Raw genomic sequence first — 19,997 nt, 5'->3', positions numbered from 1 at the left:
GCCACCAGCCTGCCCTGTGGTCTTGGCAGCTTGGCCTATCCATTCCTCAGTTTCCTCATCTGGACCAGGCAGTAGTTTTCAGTCTCTTTCTTTAGAAGCAGATGTATTTTCCCAACCGAATCTTGTGGAGAAACTCATTTGTGAGGATCATGTAAAACCACACTGCTGCTCTGCTTCATCCATTCCCTCACTGGTCAGTCACATTTACTTGCAGAGCCTGCAAAATGAGGGCTTTGGCACCAGGCACTGTCCGAAGTCCTGGGGCTGTGGCAGTGAGTAAGGAGATAAAAACCGCTTGTCCCCTGGAACTGACATTCCAGTGGGGAGACAATCAAGAGGACACATGAATGAAAGGTATAGTCTCACAGGCGCACTAAGTGGGAACAGCCAGTGCAAAGGCCCTGAGGTGGGCTCCTGCCTAGTGTGTTGGGAGGAAGCGCATGAGGCCGGAGTGGCTGGAGGAGAGTGAGTGAGGGGGAGGTAGTGGGAGGTGAGGTCAGGAGGCTAAGGGGGCAGATTGTGTAGGGCCCAGTGAGCCATTGAAAGACACTGGCTTTCACTCTGGTTGAGATGGGAGCCTCTTGAAGAGAGGAGGGACACCAGCTAACTTGGGTTTTAAATGGGTCCCTCTGGCTGCCAGGTGGGGAATGGACTGTCTGTGGACGAGGATGGGTGGTAAGTGTGGGAGGTGGGGGACCGGCGAGGAGGCTGCTGCAATAGTCCGGGCCAGAGATGCCAGAGCTGTGGCTCAGGGTGGTAGTGGCAGAGGAGGTGAGCCGTGCTCGAATTCTGGATCTCTTCTCAGGGTAGAGCCAATAGTATTTGCTGATAAATCAGGTTTGGGGCGTGAGAGAGGAGTCAAGGACGTGTCCGACACTGGCCTGAGCAGTGGTTAGCTGGCTGGGAAAGACTTCGGGAGGATGTGGGGGCCCCATTAGACAGCCAAGGGGAGCGGGCAGTGGGTGGGAGCCTGGAGTTCAGGGGTGCGTCATCAGGCTCTAGGTGGCCTGGGAGTGAGTGGAGATCCAGGGGATGGAGGACTGAGCCCTGGGGTCACCAGTGTTCAGGACCAGCCATGCAGGCTGAGGAGGGGCTGCCTGAGAGGAAGGAGGGCATGGGGAGAGCAAGGAGCCGGGCAGCCAAGCGGAGGGACCACATGGTCAAATGTCACCAGGGGTCAAGTGCCGAGAGCCCCCAAACCACAGCCTGGCTCCAAGGCCCGAGGGTCACCTGGTTTGCCTGCTTGGCTGCACCTTCCTTCAGAGCTGGCTTTGCTTCCCCACCAGGGGTCAGGCCCCCTTTCCCCAGCGGAAGCCCCAGAGCTCCAGGGGGGCCTCCCCTGCCAGCCTGGCTCTGGCCCTGGCTGTGATATAATTACATGGAGTGATGGCGATGTGGCTTTTATCGGCTCACGTGTTCAATAGTGTTAATACATCCCATTATATCATATCATATTAATACAGAGCCGTAGATTACACCCGGCGCAGCACATTAACTTGACTGGGGAGAGCAATGGGCAGACACTGTGGTTAATTTCCTCTCAGCCTGGCCACGCCTCCGTCGCTGGCACTGTGTCTGTGGTGGTCCGCATGACAGGGCAGAATTACGGCCGCCCCAGGTGCGCCCACTCACTGAGGTCCTCCCAGCCTGGCCCCCGCCTCCCGCAGCTTGTGGGCGGGTCAGCGGGTTCTGTGGAAGAGGCTTTTGGATGTCACACCCATGTTGTAGAGGCCCCTCCCTCTGTCTTTACCATGTAAGCCCCGTGGGCCGGGGTCACCCATTGCACAGAGGTAGAAACTGAGGCTCAGAGATGTGAAGCGGCATGCTCAAGGGATGTGGTGGGGAAAGGCGTGGAGCAAGGACTCTAAACTCACCATCCTGGCTGCTTCCCGGGTGCGGGGATGGTGTGGGCAAAGGGCAGGAGGCTGGGAATGAGCGTGGCATGCGAGCTGTGTGGGGCACAGGGGTGAGATCCCTCAGGTGCTGGAGTCAGGCAGACCTGGGTTTAAATCCTGCTTTGCCACTTGCTGTGTGCGTTTGTTTCCGGATTTTCTGGGGCCTCGGTTTTCTCATCTGAAAGATGAAGGTGATAGTGTTCACTCCATGGAGTTATCATGTGAGGATTGAATGAGATCATCGCTGGGAGGTGCTCCGCGTAGACTAGGTGTTCATCACATGGCAGCTACTCGGCCTCCTAGTACCACTCACACCTGAGCAGCCTCTTGCCTGCTGCCACCCCCGGCCCGGTTCGTAAGGATGCCTGGCCCTGCCGGTGACATGTCCCCAGCCCCTGCTCAGCCACACCCTCAGCTTGGCCCCCTGGGGTACTGTAGCCACCCTGGGCTGGTCCCGAGCCCCCTGCCCTGGTCCCGAGCCCCCTGCCCCCTGGACACTTGGACATGAGCTAGCGCCCAGCACTGCCGGCTCCTGGCCCAGAGGCAGTGTGGTGGCACAGAGAAAGCCCAGCTTTGCGTCAGATGGGCCTGGGTGCAATTCCCAGCCCAACGCTGGGTGACTCCGGGTGTGCTCCTCGGCTTTCTGAGCTGCAGCTTCTCTTGTAAATCGGGGCTAAGGTTCCGACCTCAGGGCCGTGGTGAGGATGAACAAAAGGTGCGTCTGTGTTAGCTAACTGCGCACCTGGTACGTGTAACAGGCGTGTTAACGGCTCCCAGCCTGCTGGGCGTTTGCTTCTCTCTGTCCAAGCTTTAATGTCCACCCTTCCTGAGTCTCAGTGAGGTTGACAGAGCTCACATTCTCACCACTGTGCCCAGTTGACAGATGAGGAGACTGAGGCTCAGAGGGGAGGTGACTTGCCTGCAGTCACACATCGAGGCGGTGGGCAGATGGAGTGGCAGCCTGCTTCTCACCTCCAGGAACTTGAGCACTGAGCCCTTCTTGGAAAAGGGGGCACAGGTGCTGCGGTCCCATGGGGCTCCCCCAGGGCCCCGGCCCTCCTCCCAGGCCTCTGGGCTCCTCCGTCCCCCGCCTCCTCCCACATGTATCGCTCTTGACGAGGTTACGGAATCAGCATGTAAGCCCTGCAGAAGTGAGTGTAATTTATCGATCTACATTTCGCTTATGAAATAGGACAAGGGCTGATTTGAGGCTCTTGTTTGCTCTGGCCCTGGCACCCCGCCCCCGCCACTCGCCGGCTCCTCTGCCGTGACTCTCCGAGCCCGAGCCTCGTCAGAACAGAGCGTCGCCGTTGTCAGCCCAGCCGAGGCTCTCCCCTCTGCGCCCTCTGTTCTTCTCCAGTCTCCCTGCCTTATCTGCCCCCCTTTTCTCCCTGGGCTCCTAAGAAAACACATAATGTTTAAAAGGGTGAGACAAGGGACTGAATAAAGTGCTTTCTGGGGAAGTATTTGTACAAAGCCCTGTTGCCTGCATCTGTCTGGTTCTCTCCTGGAAAATATAATTCAGAACAGGCCTGGAAATTAATCCAAGTGTCCGCTTGCTCTCCTGACAAGAGGCCGGCGGGCCCAGGGAGGGGGAGACAGAGGTGGGCGTGGGATGGCCCCCAAGTGATTGCCTTCTGGGGTGTCACTGTGAAATCAGTGGACAGGGTGAGGACATGGAGGGAGGGAGGAAAGAGACCCCCGAGCATCTTCCACGTGTGGCGCTGCGGAGGAGCTGCCCGTGTACCGCAGAGCAATGCCATTGGCTTGCCCAGGCCGAGTGTCAGACCACATGGGAACCGGGACTGGCCGCTGACCGGCTCTGTGACCTTGGCAAGGCCCCAAGGCTCTGAGCCTTGGTTTCCTCACTCATCTAAGGTGCTCACGACACTGTGGAGCGTGCCCTCAGGCTGGTCGTGTGGACGGAATGAAGCGGCCTTTGTCCACTGAGCACCTTCCCTGTGCCAAGGGCTGTGCTAGGTGTCTGAGGACACAGGAGTAAAGAAAGGTCCCTGGATTTGTGGAGCTGGCATTTTAGGGGGAGGTGGATAATAAATGAAATAAGTAAGTAAATACAGAGCGTGTTAGAAAGTGATCATTGTTATGGCGGAAATCAAATCAGGGGAGGTGGAGAGGGGGTTCAGAGGAGGGAAGCAGGATTGGTATTAAATAGGGGGGTCGGGGAAGGCCTTCCTGAGAAGGTGACGTTTGAGCAGTCTTGAAGGGAAGGATGTGAGGGAGCGAGCCACATAACGTATCTGGGGGAAGAGCATCCAGGCAGAGGGACTGGCTTATGCAAAGGCCCTGAGGCAGAGTGTGCCTGGTGTGTTCAAGGTATAGCGAGGAGGCCAGTGTGGCTGGAGCCACGTGTGCGAGGCCGAGGTGACAGTGGTTGGAGATGAAGTCAGAGGTAATGTGGTTGAAAATGCTTTGTTAAAATGCCAAGTGTTGTTGGTAGTTTTGACAGGCTGTCCCTGAGCTGAGCTGTAAAGGGCATGTTATTAGCACCCGGCAGGGGATCCCACAGGAAGGCTGGTATGTGAATGTTGCCGGGAGAGGGGAAGCCTGTTACCTTTCCTGTCCCTTGCCCACCTTAAACTCCCTAGTCCTTCTGGCTGCAAGATGATCCGAGCTTTTCCTAGGCTCTTTCCCCATTATGATGCTAGGAGAAAAAAGAGGCCACTTGTGAGTGTGGGGCCGTGCTGAGGGGGTGGGAGGTGATGGATAGGGTCCTGGCGAGGGGCCCTGACCTGGCCAGTGGGGCTCTGGCGGCAGTGGAGGTGCCCACACATCCTGGCTGTGCCTGGGCCTTGGGGAGAGAAGTTGGGGCCATGAGCCCACTCTCTGGAAGCCTTGGGTGAAGTGGTGATCCTAATTAAAAGCTTGGATCCAAAAGGCTTGATGATGGAATTTCTAATTAAATCAATTTCATCTCGTCTGGGAGACAGAGGTTTGCATATGATAAGCATGAAATTAATAATTATGTTTAGAAATTAGCTGTTGCTCAGAGCAGAGCCATTTACACAACCCTCTGAGGCCCCTGGCCCCCACCCCTGCCTAATCCTTTGTGTGGGAGACAGATGGGCCACTTCAGCCCATAGCGTGACAGCCGGGAGTGGAGGCAGGGGCTGCGCACAGAGGGGAAGTAGGGCCGGCTCTCCCCGCTGCTGCCTGAGGCCCCTGCCGCACAGGAGATGTGGGCGGCCCTGCTTGTCACTGGAGGCTGTCGGCATCACCCTCGGATCCTGCGTGTGTGTGCACATGCACATGTATGTGTAGGTCCACTTGTGTAAGGGGGAGGCTGAGGTTTTACATGACAGGTGGTAGCGTGGGCTCTGGAGCTAGTCCCGCTGGGTTCAACTCCTGGCTTAGCCACTCACTAGCTGTGTGACCTTGGGCAAGTTACTTAACCTCTCTGTGCCTCAGTTTTGGGAAGATGGGGAGAATAAGAGCGTCTGCTTTGTATGGTTATTGTAAGATTCAAGGTGTTAAGGCGTATAAAACCACTTGGGACAGTTCTTGGCACATAGAAAGCACTCAAGAAATGCTAGTTCTCGTGATGCTGATGGTGGTTGCATGTCTGTGTGTGTTTGTGTGAATTTAATTCAATTCAGCCCAACCCAGCCTGTGATGAGTGTGACCCTGACACATCCAGGTTCAGGAGGTGGAGATGAATAAGACTCATTCCTGCCTCTCCCGGAGCTAGAGCATAATGCTTGTGCCACATGTGTCTGTTAGCACTGGTGAGGTGATGCTTCCAGAACAAACAGCCCCCAGATCTCTGTGGCTTAAAATACATAAACCTAGTTCTTACTGCGTTACATGTCTGCATGGGTTGGCTGAGTGCTCTGCCCCGTCTCCTCGGGGACCTAGGCTGTTCTGGAACATTGCTGGTCACGGTAGCAGAGGGAACATGTACCCTGCACAATTAACTGCTCTGGCCCCGAAGTGATAGCATTTTCTGCTCCCAGCTTGTTGGCCAGAACATGTCCTCTGCCCCAGCCAACCACAAGGGGCAGGGAGTTGAATCTTACCCCATGCCAGGAAGGCAGGAGCTGGAAATGTCTGGACGGCTCTGAGGACCAGCCCAGCATCAGTTATGTGCATATTCATTTACTATTGGTTCTCTCTCCCAATAGAATGGCGGCTCCAAGAAGGCAGGGGTTCGTCACTGTGTGTCCACCTCAGTGCCAGAGGTTGTGCCCGGCCCAAAGTAGGTGCTCAGTGAATCATTAATGAATGAACCAGCAGAGTTTCTGAGGAGTATGGTGGGCTGGGAGAGTATGGCGGTGGGAGGCTGGAGGAGCAGCGACATGGAGGGACCTTGTGGGCTTGTGGGCAAATCTTACCGTCTTTTAAGAGCATTTGCCACCTCAAGGACCTTGGTGTTCACTTCTTAGTCACAGTGGGGAAATGCTGCAGGCCATGGTGTGGGAGGAAGGGGCCTGTGTGAAGGGGGCAGGGGAGGGCCAGGGCTGCCCAGTCTCCTAGCCTGGGGGTGTGTGCAGAGCTGGGGAGGTTGAGTGTGCTGTGCTGAGATCTGCAGACTCAGCTCCCTGGCAGAAGGCCACATCAGGGGTCGCCCAGGGTGGGCTGGGCGGGCTGATTGATTGCACTGGGGCACAGGCTGCTGGCCCCCGAGTGACGGGATACTCAGAGAGCGGAGTTGGTGGCTGGGCTGTGTCTGCAGAGCAATGAGATCTGATTAATGAGGGCGTCCTGAAGTGAGCGACCCAGGCTGGCCAGACCTGAATTCCCAGAGGGTCTCCAGGGAAGTGGCCAGCGGCCCCCAAATGGCCCAGTGGGTGTGGGGGAAGGCCCCAGCGTGTGGCCCTGGAGGAAGCCCTGGGGTAGGCAGCAGCCGGTCCTCCTGTCTGGGACCTATCCTAGTTTTTCCAGAGACCACCCAGATGCCAGCCAGCCCCCTGCGCAGTGCGCCCCTCCCACCCCCATCTCCCCCAGGCCGTGTCCTTCTCTTTTCTTTGGTGACTGGTGGTGGGGGGACATCTCCATGGGGGTATGGCTGTGTGAGGCCTCCTTGGGGCTGTCCTGAGCTGTAGGGTCACTCTTGCCTTCTGTTCTTGAGCACTGGGGTCCCTGTTGGAGGTGGGCCTGGTCAGGGCTGAGGGCGGGAGGCTGTCGGTGCCCCCACATGTGCTGTATCCGGCCCACTGCTCCTCTTGTGTCTCCCTGCACCCCCTGCCGTATCCCCAGTCTCTTACCATGGCTGCCCTTCCCGGCTGCCCTGAACCCCCGTCCCTGTGTCCCCCTCTTTGCCCCACCCCATTTCCCCTCTTCAGTCCGTCTACACCCTGTCGCATGCTGCCAGCCCCTGCTCTCTCCTCAGGGCCTGCAGTGTGACTCTCCCCACTGCGAGGCCCTAGTGAATCTCCACTGGAGGCATTTCTCTCTGAGGCGCCCCTTTTCCCGCCCCCCCACCAGGCTGGTGCTCTGAAGGCGGGTGATGGAAATCTGTGTCCTCAGCACCTGCCTGAGAGGGGCGCTCTGTGCTCTGGGTGGGGTGTGGAGCGCCTGCTGTGCGCCCAGCTCTCAGTGAGATGCACCCCTGCCCCACCTGAGGGCCCCTCCTGAGGCCCCTAGAGGGAGGAGGGGCGGCTGGCAGCACCTCTTGCTGCTTCTGCGCACTGTGTCTCTGAGCAAAGGCCCCTTGGGAGAGGGTGCATGGCTCAGGGGGGCGAGGGGTGCCTGACGGTGCCCCTGAGCCTCGGGAAGCGGCCTTCTCTCCTCTCACCGGCTCTCTGCACCACACGTTCCTGCCCATGCAGCGTTCGTGTACCTAAGCCTGGCTGCCTTTTATCTGTGAGGGAAGCAGCTGATGCTGAGAGCCAGGTGGGCGGTCGAGGCCTCAAGCAGCCAGGATCAAGAGAGCAAGGAGCAGGCAGCCAACCCCAGGACCTGCCTGCCCCATGCGGGGTCTCCTGCTCCCCAGGAGAGAGGGGCCTCGGTGGGCCGGTGGAGGTCCTGAGGTCTGCCTGGGCCCTGGCCTGGACTGGCGGCCAGTGGTGGCTGCAGAATCCCAGCCTCAATCTGTGGTTGTCTGGCCTGGCTTGTGGGCAGAACAGAAAGATCAGTGTCAGCTGGGAGGGTGGGCAGGGCCCGAGGCCAGGACTGGGGATGGGGGACAGGGAGGCAGAGCGGCTTGGTCTGTACTTTGTTTCTGATATCTCCTGACTCAGATGCTCAGAGGGCACTTTCATCTCGCTGAGCCTCAGTTTCCTCGTCTGCAAAATGGGCACAATGGCCCTAGCTTTGCCTCTCTCTCTAATAATATTACAGTCGTCCATCGCTTAATGATGGGGGTGCGTTCTGAGAAATGCGTCGTTAGGTGATTGCGTCGTTGTGTGAACATCACAGAGTGTACTTACACAAACCTGGACGGTGTAGCCTACTCTGCACCTAGGCTGTATGGTACTCATCTTATGGAACCACTGTCATATGCACGGTCCATCGTTGACCGACACGTCGTAATGCCGCACATGACTGTATCAAGTATTTGCCGAGGGCCCCTTGTAATGCAGGCCTCTCTGTTGTTACTGTGACTACTTTATAGGGGAGGAAACTGAGGACCAGAGAGGCCACTCACTTGCCTAAGGTTGCACAGCTGGGTGGCAAAGCTGGGTCCTACAATCCCGGGCAGGCTGGCTCCAGTGTGCTGGAAGCTCGTGTGCGGAGCATTAGGGAGAAGGAGGGAAGGGGAGCCCATCTCTCTCACAGTCCCCTGCTCCTCCTTTCTTGTTTCTCCTGGACCCTCACCCCCGTCTAACAGCTTGGTGTCACCCTCCATCGCCTGCCTCTGTCTGGACCGGGAGCCCCACAAGGGTGGAGTGTCCGCCTGTCTCTCCCTAGCACTCAGAACCTCAACTGGCAGCCCGTTGGCGCTGGGTGACTGTTGGTAGGAGGAAGAAATGAATGACTGTGCTGTGCACTCGTGTGCTCAGGACACATGCTCCAGGGCTCGTGTTTGTGTGTGTGCACGTGCGTGCTGTGTGTGTGTGCTCATACTATGTGTACATGTGTGCGTGTGCTGTGTGTGCGTGTGTGTGCATGTGCACGTGTACACACAGATGCACTCGGCATTCATCTTCCTTGTTGCTCAAGCCCAGAAGCAGCTTTTGTCTTCCCTCTGTGGCAATGGCCCTCCTTGTCACTCCAGAAGCCAGAGAGAGAGAGAGAGGTTTATTCATGCGCTCCCTCCCCCTTCAGTCACTCACTCTTCTGTGAGTGAGAGGCTCTGCTGGGTGCCAGCTGCAGACACACTGCGTGTCACTCTGGGGCCCCCTCCCAGGATGCAGTGGGTGTCGACTAGTGTTCAGGGGTGGGATGAATCCATTTCCCCTTCTCATCTCCCCCTGTGGCCTTGCCTGGCACGTGGGGGTGCTTTAGAATGCCTGTTGAATTGACAAGTAGACCAAGCGTCCCAACACTGAGAGTTCGTGCCTGGTGCCCCTGGAGCCTGACTCGGTGCTGTGGGGGGGTCTGAGCAGGCTCTCTGGAAGACGAGGGCTCAGGGAGGGCTGCCTGAAGGAGGCGACATTTGCCACACAGAGATTTGGATGTAGGGAGATGAGGTCCTGGGCTCTGTGGGCAGAGGAGGACAGAGAGAAGAGAAAAGGACAGACAGATGGACCTAGAGTAAGACCCTTCTGGTGGGTCAGGTGCTGCTGGGATCTGGCTTCTGGCTGACTCTTGCCCCATGAGGGCGTGACGGGAGGTGTGTTGTCCCCAGCACCTAGGACAGTGCCCGGTACACGGTTAGTGCTCAAAATGCTGGGTGACGGTAGGAGGGAGGGAGAGGGGGAGGCGGAGCGGTGGAGGAGCTGGCAGTGGGGTGGGCACGGCTGCCTCCCTCCCCTCCTGGGCTGCTGTGGTGAGAGGAGAGGCACGTCCTCTGAGGAGAATGTTAGTGGCGTGTCCCCCTCCCGCTCTGGCTGGGCGGTGGAGACAGAGCTCAAGAGACCTCAGGGCCCCAGTCAGGCCAGGATGTCACAGTCACCCAGGGCGGTCCCTGCCTCTCCCCCCTCCACTCCAGGCTGGGGGGGCACCGGGAAGGAGGAGAGCCTTGGGGAGCCTGTCAGCATTCCCGGGAGGAGGCGTACCCACTGAGCACAGCAGTAAGTAGGGGATGACAGGGAGAGCTGGGGACGGGAGGGGAGGCACAGGGGACGGTCCTAGGAGGTAAAAAAGTCAGAGGGGGCCAAGAGGAGAGCCCCGGTGAGAGAGCGTGTAGAGGGAGGGATGACAGGTCGCAGAAGAGCTAGCCTTCTGAGTCATTACCCTGAGCGCTTCACATGAATTCCCACATGTGACCGTCACAACCTTGTGAGAAAGGGATGGTAATTATTCCCATTTTGCAGCCGAGGAAACTGAGGATCAGAGAGGTGAAGTAACTTGCCCAGGGTTTCCCAGCTGGTGGGGAGCAAACATAGGATTTGAACCTGAGCAGTTTAGCTCCCAAATCTCTGCTTGAAACCATCCGCCTGGGAAACCGGGAGGGCCTGGGGATGAGGAGGGAGCCTGCAGGGTCAGGGTAGGAGAGGCTGGCAGAGGGGACATGTAAGAGGATAAGAGGATGCTGGCTTATACCCTGGACCCTGTTCAGGAGGCTGTCCCCCACCCCATCTCAGGGCTGAGTTCCTGTTCCAGGGTCTCAGGAATTGTTGGGGGCAGAACAGGGGCCCCTCCTGGGCTCCTGAAATCAGGGGTGTGGGGCATTCCTGCAGGCTGACATGCATACCCTGCAGGAACCCCACGCTCGGCCCTCCTACCTTTACGGGAATGGGGGCGTGCCGTGGGGCAGGGGTGGGGCCTGAGTTGGAAGAGTGGGTCACTGGGGGAGGGCTCTGGTCCCAATACCGGACATCCATCTGTCCATCCGTTGTCCCTGCCCACGCTGAGGGCCTGAACAGGAGGGGAGGCAGGGAGGTGGCGTGGAAGGAGGAGTGAGGGATGAGCGAGAAGTCGCCTGTGTGAGCCGCTCCATCCCCCCGTCTGCCTCCAGCCTTGAGACCTCCCTGGGCCTCCTGCCCCTCTGCTGTGCACGGGCCCTTTTGACCCGGGCGCTGTGCTGGGAGAAAACATCAGAAGTAGGAGAAAAGCTTCTTCTAATGAGGAGGAGAGTGGATTCCCGGGTGTGTGATGAGCACTCGTTGCGGAGGACCGGGTGGAGAGGTGAGCCAGCAAGCGAACACGCAGAACCATCTTCTCTCAGGACCTGCTGGGAAGCAGGCGGCGCCGGGCGGCGCTGGCCGGCGACCCCCCCAACCTCCTCCAGCTCCAGCTCCGGGTTCGGGGCTCTTCTGCTCAGGGGGATGACCCGGGGGTGGCATTTATTTTGTTTTGTTTTATTGTTAAAAAATTTTAAAAACACGGCCATTTCAGACATGTACAAGAGGACAACAAACAGAGCAGCGAGCCCCCACGTGCTCGCCACGCAGCGGTTGTCTGCTCTTGGTGAATGTCATTCTTCTTCCACACGCTCCCAGCGCGATTCTTGCGAAGCAAATCCCACACGTCATCCTATCGCTTCATCCCTGCATATTTCAGTGCGTATCTCTAAAACAGTGGGTCTCAGCTGGGGACAGTTTTGCCTCCCTGCCGCCGGGACATTTGGCAATGTCTAGAGATGTTTTTGGTGTCACAGCTGGGGGAGGGGGGTGCTACTGGCATCTAGTGTAGGGGACGGAGATGCTGCTAAACATCCTACAGTGCACAGGACAGCCCCCAACGGAGAATTATCCCCCCACAGTGTTGATAGTGCTGAGGCTGGGGAGCCCAGCTCTGAGAGACAGGGATCCTCAAAAACCAGCCAACCAACGCCAACTACAACACCATTATCAGATATTAAAAATCACAATATTTTGGAAATTAATCGTCAAATATCAGTGTCCACCAGTGTCCACATTTTAGCGGGTGCTGTTGTGCTAAGTGCTCTCCAGAGCGCAGAGGACTGGCTCGTCTTTGGACACTGCTGACACGGGCAGACAGGGGACACGTGAGCTCACGAAGATTCAAATGGGGTTTTGTTTTCTGAGCAGGTGCTATGTTTGCATGGTTCTACCGGCAAAATGTACAAAGGGTGTAAGATGAAAGGTCCCCTCCAACCGCGCCCCCAGCCACCTGGTTCCTTCCCCGGAGGCAACTTGGCCGTTTTGTTTCAGAGCTGTGTGAGTATATTCCGCCCCCTCGTATGATAAGCAGGGTGCTGCTCGCAGGTAGATCTACACCTTGCTTCTTTGTGGCTGTTGTTTTTACCCTACAACATCTTGGAGAGCCATCCAGAGCAGTGCATGGAAAGCTGCCTTGTTCTTTTTCTCAGCTGTGTAGTATTCCTTATATGACCATAGCTTTTTCACCGGGTTACAATGGTGCCACAGGGAATAATGCAGTGCCTACCATTTTATAAAGACCACAGGAACTACGACGAGAGGGCTTAGGAGTTAACCCATAGTTGCTCAGCAAATCCAGAAAAACAATCATCTGTTTCCCCCACCCCTATCCTCACCTCTGAGGGTCCAGGGACGTGGGCCTTTCCCATGAGTGAGTTCAGTGAGGGGAGGCAGTGAGGGGCACTGGGGGGCATCACAGGGGCTGAGGTGGGCCATGCCCTTTTCCTAATGGGTGTCCTCAGTGGAAGGTGGACGCTCGCTGTCCCTGGGGATAGGGACATCCTAGACAAGGCCAGGTGGGGAACCACTTGTCCAGGGGGCACCCCCAAACCTCTTGACCCTGGAACATTTCCCACCCTCGGTTGCCACAGAGACTGACATCTGGCCACGAGGTTTTTTGGCCAGAACTGAATCTTAGTGATCCTTAGGGCATAAAATCTTAGATTTGACATTGGCCCAGATCAATATGCACACCCCTTCACCGTGTCACCCTGGACAACGGAGAACAGGGCAGAGGGCACACAGGAAGGGCACGCGTTCATGTGGCCCAAGGCAGGGAATGGAGAGCATGGGACTGACCAGCCCCAGGGAGCCGGGGGCAGCGCAGGGACCCTGTGAGGACGGCACTGGGGATGTGGTGAGTGTGGGCCAGGGAGGAGGGGAAGGTGCAGGAGGGTCCACACGGCCCCTTCCATGTCCTTTGGGGATGGTTGGATGTCAGCCAGGAGGAAGGGCAGCTTAAGGGCTCGTGTCTCGCCTGTGCCTAGGGAGGCCCCTGGTGGGGGCCGTGGCGGCAGGAAGGTGCTCTGTGCTTGGAGAGCTGGGAGAGCTGAGGCTGGGGGTGGGAGGCCTGCAGTCTGCCGCTGAGGCCTCTCTGGGTCCTGTGTCCCAGGCTGTGAAAGAGGGACTTCCTGGAGGCCCCCCCAACCCTGGCCTCCTGGAACTCTATCTGTGGGGTGGGCAGGGGCTGAGAGGAGCTGGAACCCAGGCTCTGTCTCCTCTGAGCTGGGCAGGAGGAAAGAGCCTGAGCCCAAGGGGAGCTGTGGGGACAGGTCCTGGGGGATAGTAATATGAGGGGCTGCCTGGGGAAGAAGATGGGCCAGCTGACCCCTCAGGGCCCCTCTTGACACCCTCATCCCCATTCCATCTCCAGGCCCAACCATCTCATCCACCTGGGGAGATTCCCTGGGGGGGTCTTCCAGCTCTTTATGTAAACCGAGGCACCCAGAGGCTCCTGGTGTGTGTGTGTGTGTGTATGTATGTATGTGTAACCCCCATGACTCTGTGGTGTGTACATGTGTGTTGTTGGGGGACCACCAGCCACAGGACCCAGGTGAGGCTGGCCGGGAGACTTTCTGGAGGAGGAGGGCCAGTTTTTCTCAGCCTGATGCCAGCCTCACTCCTGCTAGGTGTGGGGAGGGCTGGAGAGTGCCAGGATCAGGGGAGAACTGAGTGGAGGTGGGGGCCATTGGGACCCCAGGCTGGAGCTAGGGGCAGGGCTAACCAGCCATTTGCCCACCCTCTCTGGGTCTCAGTTTCCCCCTCTGTCAAGTGGGCGAGGACCTGTGCAGTCCATGTCACAGGGTCTCCCCCAGGACGCGAGGAGGCGGTGCCCGTGGGCAGGGCTGGGGCTGTCCCAAGGCTGTGGGGACCAGAAGGAGGTTGGTGTGTAGGGGTGTGGTGCTGGCTGGGCGGGTGGGGGTGCCAGCCGCCCCCATCACGGCCCCTCTCGCCTCCAGATCCCCCAGATCAGCTACGCCTCCACAGCCCCCGACCTGAGTGACAACAGCCGCTATGACTTCTTCTCCCGCGTGGTGCCCTCGGACACGTACCAGGCCCAGGCCATGGTGGACATCGTCCGTGCTCTCAAGTGGAACTACGTCTCCACGCTGGCCTCGGAGGGCAGCTACGGCGAGAGTGGCGTGGAGGCCTTCATCCAGAAGTCCCGGGAGGACGGTGAGTCCGGCGCCCGCCAGCAGGGTCCTGCTCGGGGAACAAGCCATTCCCCTCGTGGGCCTCAGTCTCTCCCCTGAGCACTGGGGACCAGCCCGTGGCCTCGCCAAGTCACTGGGTGACTCCTGGGAGCAGGGGTGGAGGTGAAGGACTTTTGCAGACGTGGCCAGGCAGACAGAGGAACAGTCAATGTCCCTGGCGTGGGAGCCAGTGGAACAGCTGCTGTTCTCAGGCAGAGAGGAGAGGACGGGGGAGGGATAGAGGTGGCCTTGTTTCAGGGGGTCTCAGTGACCTAGGAGCCAGGGGGCCAGCCAGCAGGTTCATGGAGCAAGACCCTGTTTGAGTCCCTCAAATTGGGCAGTCTGGTGGGGGTGAGGGGCGGGGCTGCGCTGGCTTGGGCTTCAGTGCCGGAGGCGCCCTGGGGTGGATTTGAGGCACTGTGGGAAAGCGATGTGCTCTCCTCGAGGTCCCCACTCACCACATGCCACCTTTCCCCCGGTAAGCTCACTGCCTTCCCTTGACTGCTGTCCTCAGAAGCTCAGGTGGTAAAGCTTTTAGGTAGCAGCAAGCAATCGGAGGCTAATGTAACGGGGGCCCGAAGCCTGGGCCTCTGAGTAGGTCAGTCCTGATGGCCGCGCTGAGGGAGAGCAGCTTGTGCAGGGCCGTGGCACCACTGTGGTACCTGGTACCTGGGGCGTCCAGGGCAGCAGGCTGGCCACTGGGTTGGGGGCTCCACCTGGGTTGGGTGAACCTTGCCAAGAGGGACGGCTCAGTGAGGGCCGTGGGGCTGAGGGATGGTGCCTGTCGTGCGTGGGGTGTGGTGGGGAGCAAGGAAGCTCTTCCCCTCCTGGCAGACCCAGCTCCCTGCAGAGGGGCCCCCGTGCCCCCTCTCCTAAGGCCCTGTCTCTAAGTAACTCACCGTGGTGCCCTCGGCCTTGGGGGATGGCGTCTGTAAATTTATACCCACATAACCCTGGGACTCTAATTGCTTTTCCTAAGGAGCACAGAGTGTCCAGAGGCTGGCGTTGGCAACACCCTGCAGGCATAATCCTGCTATAAATCTTGGATAAGCCCCTTTAATTGTACAGCTGAAGCCACCCAGGTGCTTGTGACCTGGTGGAGAGGGCGGCCGGGCCGGGAGGTGGGGCAGCGCAGACTGATGGCTGCGGCTCCAGGCCCTCCCCACTCTAGCAGTGGGGTCCTGGCAGAGGGAAGCACAGGGTGGACAGGACCCCACTGCTACCTCCAGGCAGGTGGGCCGCAGCTCCCTGGGGCCCCGGTGGCAGGGTCAGACCCCCGGTGCCAGCCCCTCCCTCTGGCTGCCCGCCTCTCCTTTCCTCCTTTGCTCAGACGTGGGCACCTCTCTCTGGGCCCGCCCCACCCGCCCTGCGCTGCCGGTTCCTCTCCTCCCCAGTGGCCTGACTCCTTCCCCAAACAAGCCCAATGCCTTTCTGTTTACGGGGCCACCTCTGCAGGATTTGGGGACAAAGGTGCTGGATGGGCGCAGGGACAGAAGGTCCAGAATCTTAGTGTTCAGTCCCTGCCATGAGGGCCCTGGAAGCCACCACCAGTACTTACCTAGCCTCCCTGTGTGCCCCGCACATGCCCCCCGAGCGTCTGTTTCACACCTGTTGTCCTGGGTAATCCTCCCTACCCTATGAGGGAGGGGCCCCGGTTTTACAGGGGAGGGAGCTGAGGCACAGAGAGGCCAAATAACTGGCATGTGGTCACACAGCAAGTTAGAGGCGGAGAAGGGATTTGAACCCAGGCGTCTGGCTCCAGGATTAAGGTCTTAACTGCTTCTGCATTCTTGTCACTTCTGCCCATTTCCCACCACATTAACTGAGACCCACATGGACCAGGCCTGCGCAAGGGATGGGGGTATGACAGTGACACACACACACACGGCCTGGAGGGACATGTGCTGACATGTTGAGAGCAGGAGAGGCACGGGATGGGGTGAGGTCTGGGCGTTGCGTTTTGGCTGAAGCTAAGACTGTTGTTTGACTTTTCCACAGGCATCTAATCAGGCATTGGATAGTTAGAAAAAATAAAGTCTACTCAAGATTTTTTAAAAGGACTTCTAGAAAATAAGAGAAAAGCTACTCTGCCAGACCTCCAGCTCGGGGTGCTCCTGCCATTGCCCCTGCCCCCTGCACTCCATCCCATCTCGAGAGACTGGCCTCCCGCCAGCCAGACCTCCCACGTCCCCAGACCCTCCTGCTGTCACTCTGTGCAGGGTGGCAGCCCTGGGGGCCCTTGTGTATGGCAGCTGGGTCTCTCCGCCCCGCCCGCTCACTGAAATTTCATTTGGAGGACCGTCTTTAGGTGAGTGAAAAGAAAGGGAGAGAGAAAGCCGCGCTCCAGCTGGCCAAATTGAAATCAGAATTCAGCGACTGGTAGAAAGAGGCCGCTGTACCTTGTCGCCTAATCCCTGCGAGAGATTAAAGATGTCTTTGGCCGTATATTGTATTGATTCGTCCTCTGAAGTATAAATCATCTGTGAGTTGCTCAGAGGAGCGCTGGGGAGCGGGGCAGAGGGGAGGGTACGCTCGCCAGGCTGAGGATGCACATCAGGGCCCTGGCGAGAGCTCGGCCAGCAGGTCCTGGGTGCCTACTGTGTGCTGGGCTCGTGGTCCTGCAGGGGAGCATAATTATGCCCATTTTATAGATGGGGAAACTGAGGCCAGAGAAGGTAGGCCACTTTCCCAAGGCCGGGCAGGCAGAATGTGGAGGAGCTGGGACTGGAACCCAGCTCTGTCCTGCGGGTGGGCAGCTCCCGGGTAGTACCCAGCACTGACCATTGGCATAGGGCTTAAAGGAGGCCCTGGCACCGAATGTCCTAGCCCGCATCAGCGCTATCCCCCTCACCCCATTTACTCAGTCGTGTGGCTTGTGCCCTGGGCAATCCTGTGGCCCTTGACCGAGCCCTGCCCTGTGCCAGGAACCCCCTCAGCGCCCCCTGCACTATCAGGAATCCTGGTGACAACCCTGTGGGCTTGGTGTTTCTGTCCCCATTTTACAGATGAGAGAACTGTGGCTCAGAGGGGTGAGGTGGCTTAACCGGGCTCACACAACGAGGTGTTGGAGCAGGACTTGGAGCCAGGGTCAGACCCAGGCCCTTCTCCCCCACATCTCTGTCTCCCCCAGCTCGCATCACACAGGTGGCAGCATGGTTAATGGGCAGGTTCTCCGCTCAGCCGCTTAGAGGCTGTGTGATCCTGGGACAGTCACTCAGCCTCTCTTGGTTTTGGTTTCTTCATCTGGAAATGAAGATAAAACTGGTTGTTGTCGGAATGAAACACCTGGCCCCTGGAGGTGGGACTCAGGAACGCACATTGGAGGGTTATTATCGGGGGTCCAGCTGCCTGGGCCCCTGCCCTCCCTGGTGCCCGGCCACTCCTGGGGAGGCCCGGGGAGTGCTGGAAGGCCTGGGGGGCCATGCTGTGCCCTCACTGAGGCTGCGTGCTGCGTCCAGGGACAGGGCTAGGGACCAGACCACAGGAGCCCAGGCCAGCCTGGTTCCTACAGGACAGCTGGTCTGGTGGTGAGGTGGGGGCAGCGAGGTGAGTTCCCAAGGCGGCCAGGGCAGGACACGTGTGTTTGTATGGGGAAGGGTGCACGTATGTGACTTTCTAGACATGTAACTGGCGGGCCTGCCTCAGTAGGGGTGTCCGTGCACAGGCCTGTGCGTGGGTGTGTGCTTGTGTGAGGTGCCTGGTGCATCGCCCCATCTGTGTGCATGCGTGTGTGCGTGCGTGTGGCTGCAGCCAGGACCCCTTCCCCCTGCCAGGCCGACGCTGCCCGAGGGAAAGGTGAGGAGCACACGGAGGCTGGATTAGGCATGCAGAGCAGGCCTTCCTGGGCTCCGGAGATAGTGTGGGTGAGTCACCCGCAGAGGAGAGATGGGCACAAGGGAGAGGCACAGACATGGCCTGCCCTCCCACCCTGGTCCTGGGCACTCCCAGGGTTGGGGTCTGGAGCATGAACTTTTATATCCCCACAGCCTTTCCATATCCATGGGGCCCCAGGTGAGCCTCAGTTTACCTGAACTTGTGCTCCATTTCACAGATAAGAAAACCCAGGGCTCAGGGAAGTTAAGGGGCCTGCCTGAGGTCACACAGAAGTGCTCCTGTGTGGGTGATGGGAGAATGGATGCAGGGATGACATTAGTAGGTAACATATATGGAGCCCTTCTGTGGACCAGACCCTACTTTATGTGCTTCATACATGTTGACTCATTTAGCTCTCAAGACAACTTCATTATACAGATGGCAAAACCGAGGCTCAGAGAGGTTAAGTAACTCCCCTGAGGCCACACAGCTGGAAAGTAGCAGGGGTGGAATTTGAATCTAGCAGATGGTCTCCCCATCTCTGGTGCATGTGGCAGGAGCTCCTGGCAGGGGCCTCTCCATGAGGTCACCCAGGGAGTTTGGCTCAGGCCCTCCTGGGTGGGTGATTCCAGCACCCCTGGGTCATCCAGGCCTGTGCAGCTAGGGTGGGAACAAGATGGCAGGAAGGGGCGTGGGGGCTCAGGCCTGCTTCTTGGAGGACGTCCTATCCCATGCACAGTGGGACCTTCTGAAGCCTCATCTCCCCGCTGTGTCCCTGTGTCCCCCATTAGTATTCCGGAGACGCTGGTGAGTCAGGCTGTGGCTGGTCTGACCTCCAGCTCCAGCTCCCAGGGCTGAGCGTCGGACTTGCATTCAGATGGCCCCTGTCTGTGCAGCGACAGGGCAGCGACTGGCAGGCCGGCAGCTGGAGGCCCAAGGCTGCGGCGCCTCCTCATCCCGCCGGCTATGTGACATCTCTGGGCCCAGCTTCTCTGGTTGTAAATGGAGCACTCGCCTCCTGGAGGCTCTGGGGGGATGAAGGAAGAGCTTGGCCAGCTGGAAGGAGCTGTGCCACTCGGAGGGGCTGGCACTGCTCATTGTTGTGGGAGACCAGAGAGGAGAAGTTTGCCCCAGGGCACCCCCAGGATCCAGAAACCCTAAGGGTGGACATTTAGAGTGACTGCTCCCCTTTCTGCTGCCTGCCCCTCACCTCCCTGACCTTATCTCCTTCCGCTCTCCTCTCCATCTCTCTGCTCCAGCCACACCAGCCTCCTCACTGCTCCTCTAACACTCCAGGCATGAGTCTACCTCAGGGCCTTTGCACTGGCTGGTCCCTCTGCCTGGAAAGCTCTTTCCCTGGATATCCATGCAGCCCACATCCTCAATGCATTCAGCTGTCCTCCCAGGTGTCCCCTCTTCAGAGAGACCTCTCTGACCACCCAATCTAAAATAGCCCCTTCCCCAGCCCATCGTTCTCCACTCCCTGTACCTGGCTGTTGTTCTTTCTAGCACTCGACAAGCAAAGTTTTATTTGTTTATTGTCCATGAGGGCAGAGATTTTTTGCCTGTTTTGTTCTCTGCTGCATCCCCAGCATCTAGCACAGCTCTGGGCACACAGTAGTTGCTCAATAAATGCCTTTTGAATGGATGGTTGATCACAAAATCCAGCCCCCAGCTACTCACTTCTTTAGCCCTCCTCCCAGCCCTGGGCCTGAGAGGTTGCTCTCCCAGCCTCCAGAGGGGCAAATGAGGCTGACAGAGCATAGGCATCCGGGGTTGGGTCAGGCTGCCCTGGGACCCCTCCTGCTCCCCACTGAGCTCCCCGCTGTCCCCCACCCTCTCCTGACTCACGGAGGACAGAAGCTCTTTCTGGGAGGCAGAGGCAGGGACGTGAGAACTGGTCTGTCTGT

General features: G+C 58.5%; 1 protein-coding gene across 3 annotated transcripts in view; it reads left to right on the top strand.

The window, feature by feature from the left end:
- Positions 1-19,997, top strand: part of GRM4 (glutamate metabotropic receptor 4) — a 106,412-nt gene that overhangs the window by 27,482 nt on the left and 58,933 nt on the right. For all 3 annotated transcript variants that reach the window (XM_087438471.1, XM_087438472.1, XM_004424255.3), the window contains exon 2: positions 14,041-14,257. In XM_087438471.1, the coding sequence (XP_087294597.1) occupies positions 14,041-14,257 (217 nt within the window). The remainder of the gene's footprint in view (positions 1-14,040; positions 14,258-19,997) is intronic.

Source organism: Ceratotherium simum, chromosome 13, assembly GCF_057802395.1.
Source record: "Ceratotherium simum simum isolate JZ-2026a chromosome 13, ASM5780239v1, whole genome shotgun sequence".
NCBI lineage: Eukaryota > Metazoa > Chordata > Mammalia > Perissodactyla > Rhinocerotidae > Ceratotherium > Ceratotherium simum.
Note: the sequence above shows the minus strand (reverse complement) of the source record. Positions and strands in the feature narration are given on the sequence as shown.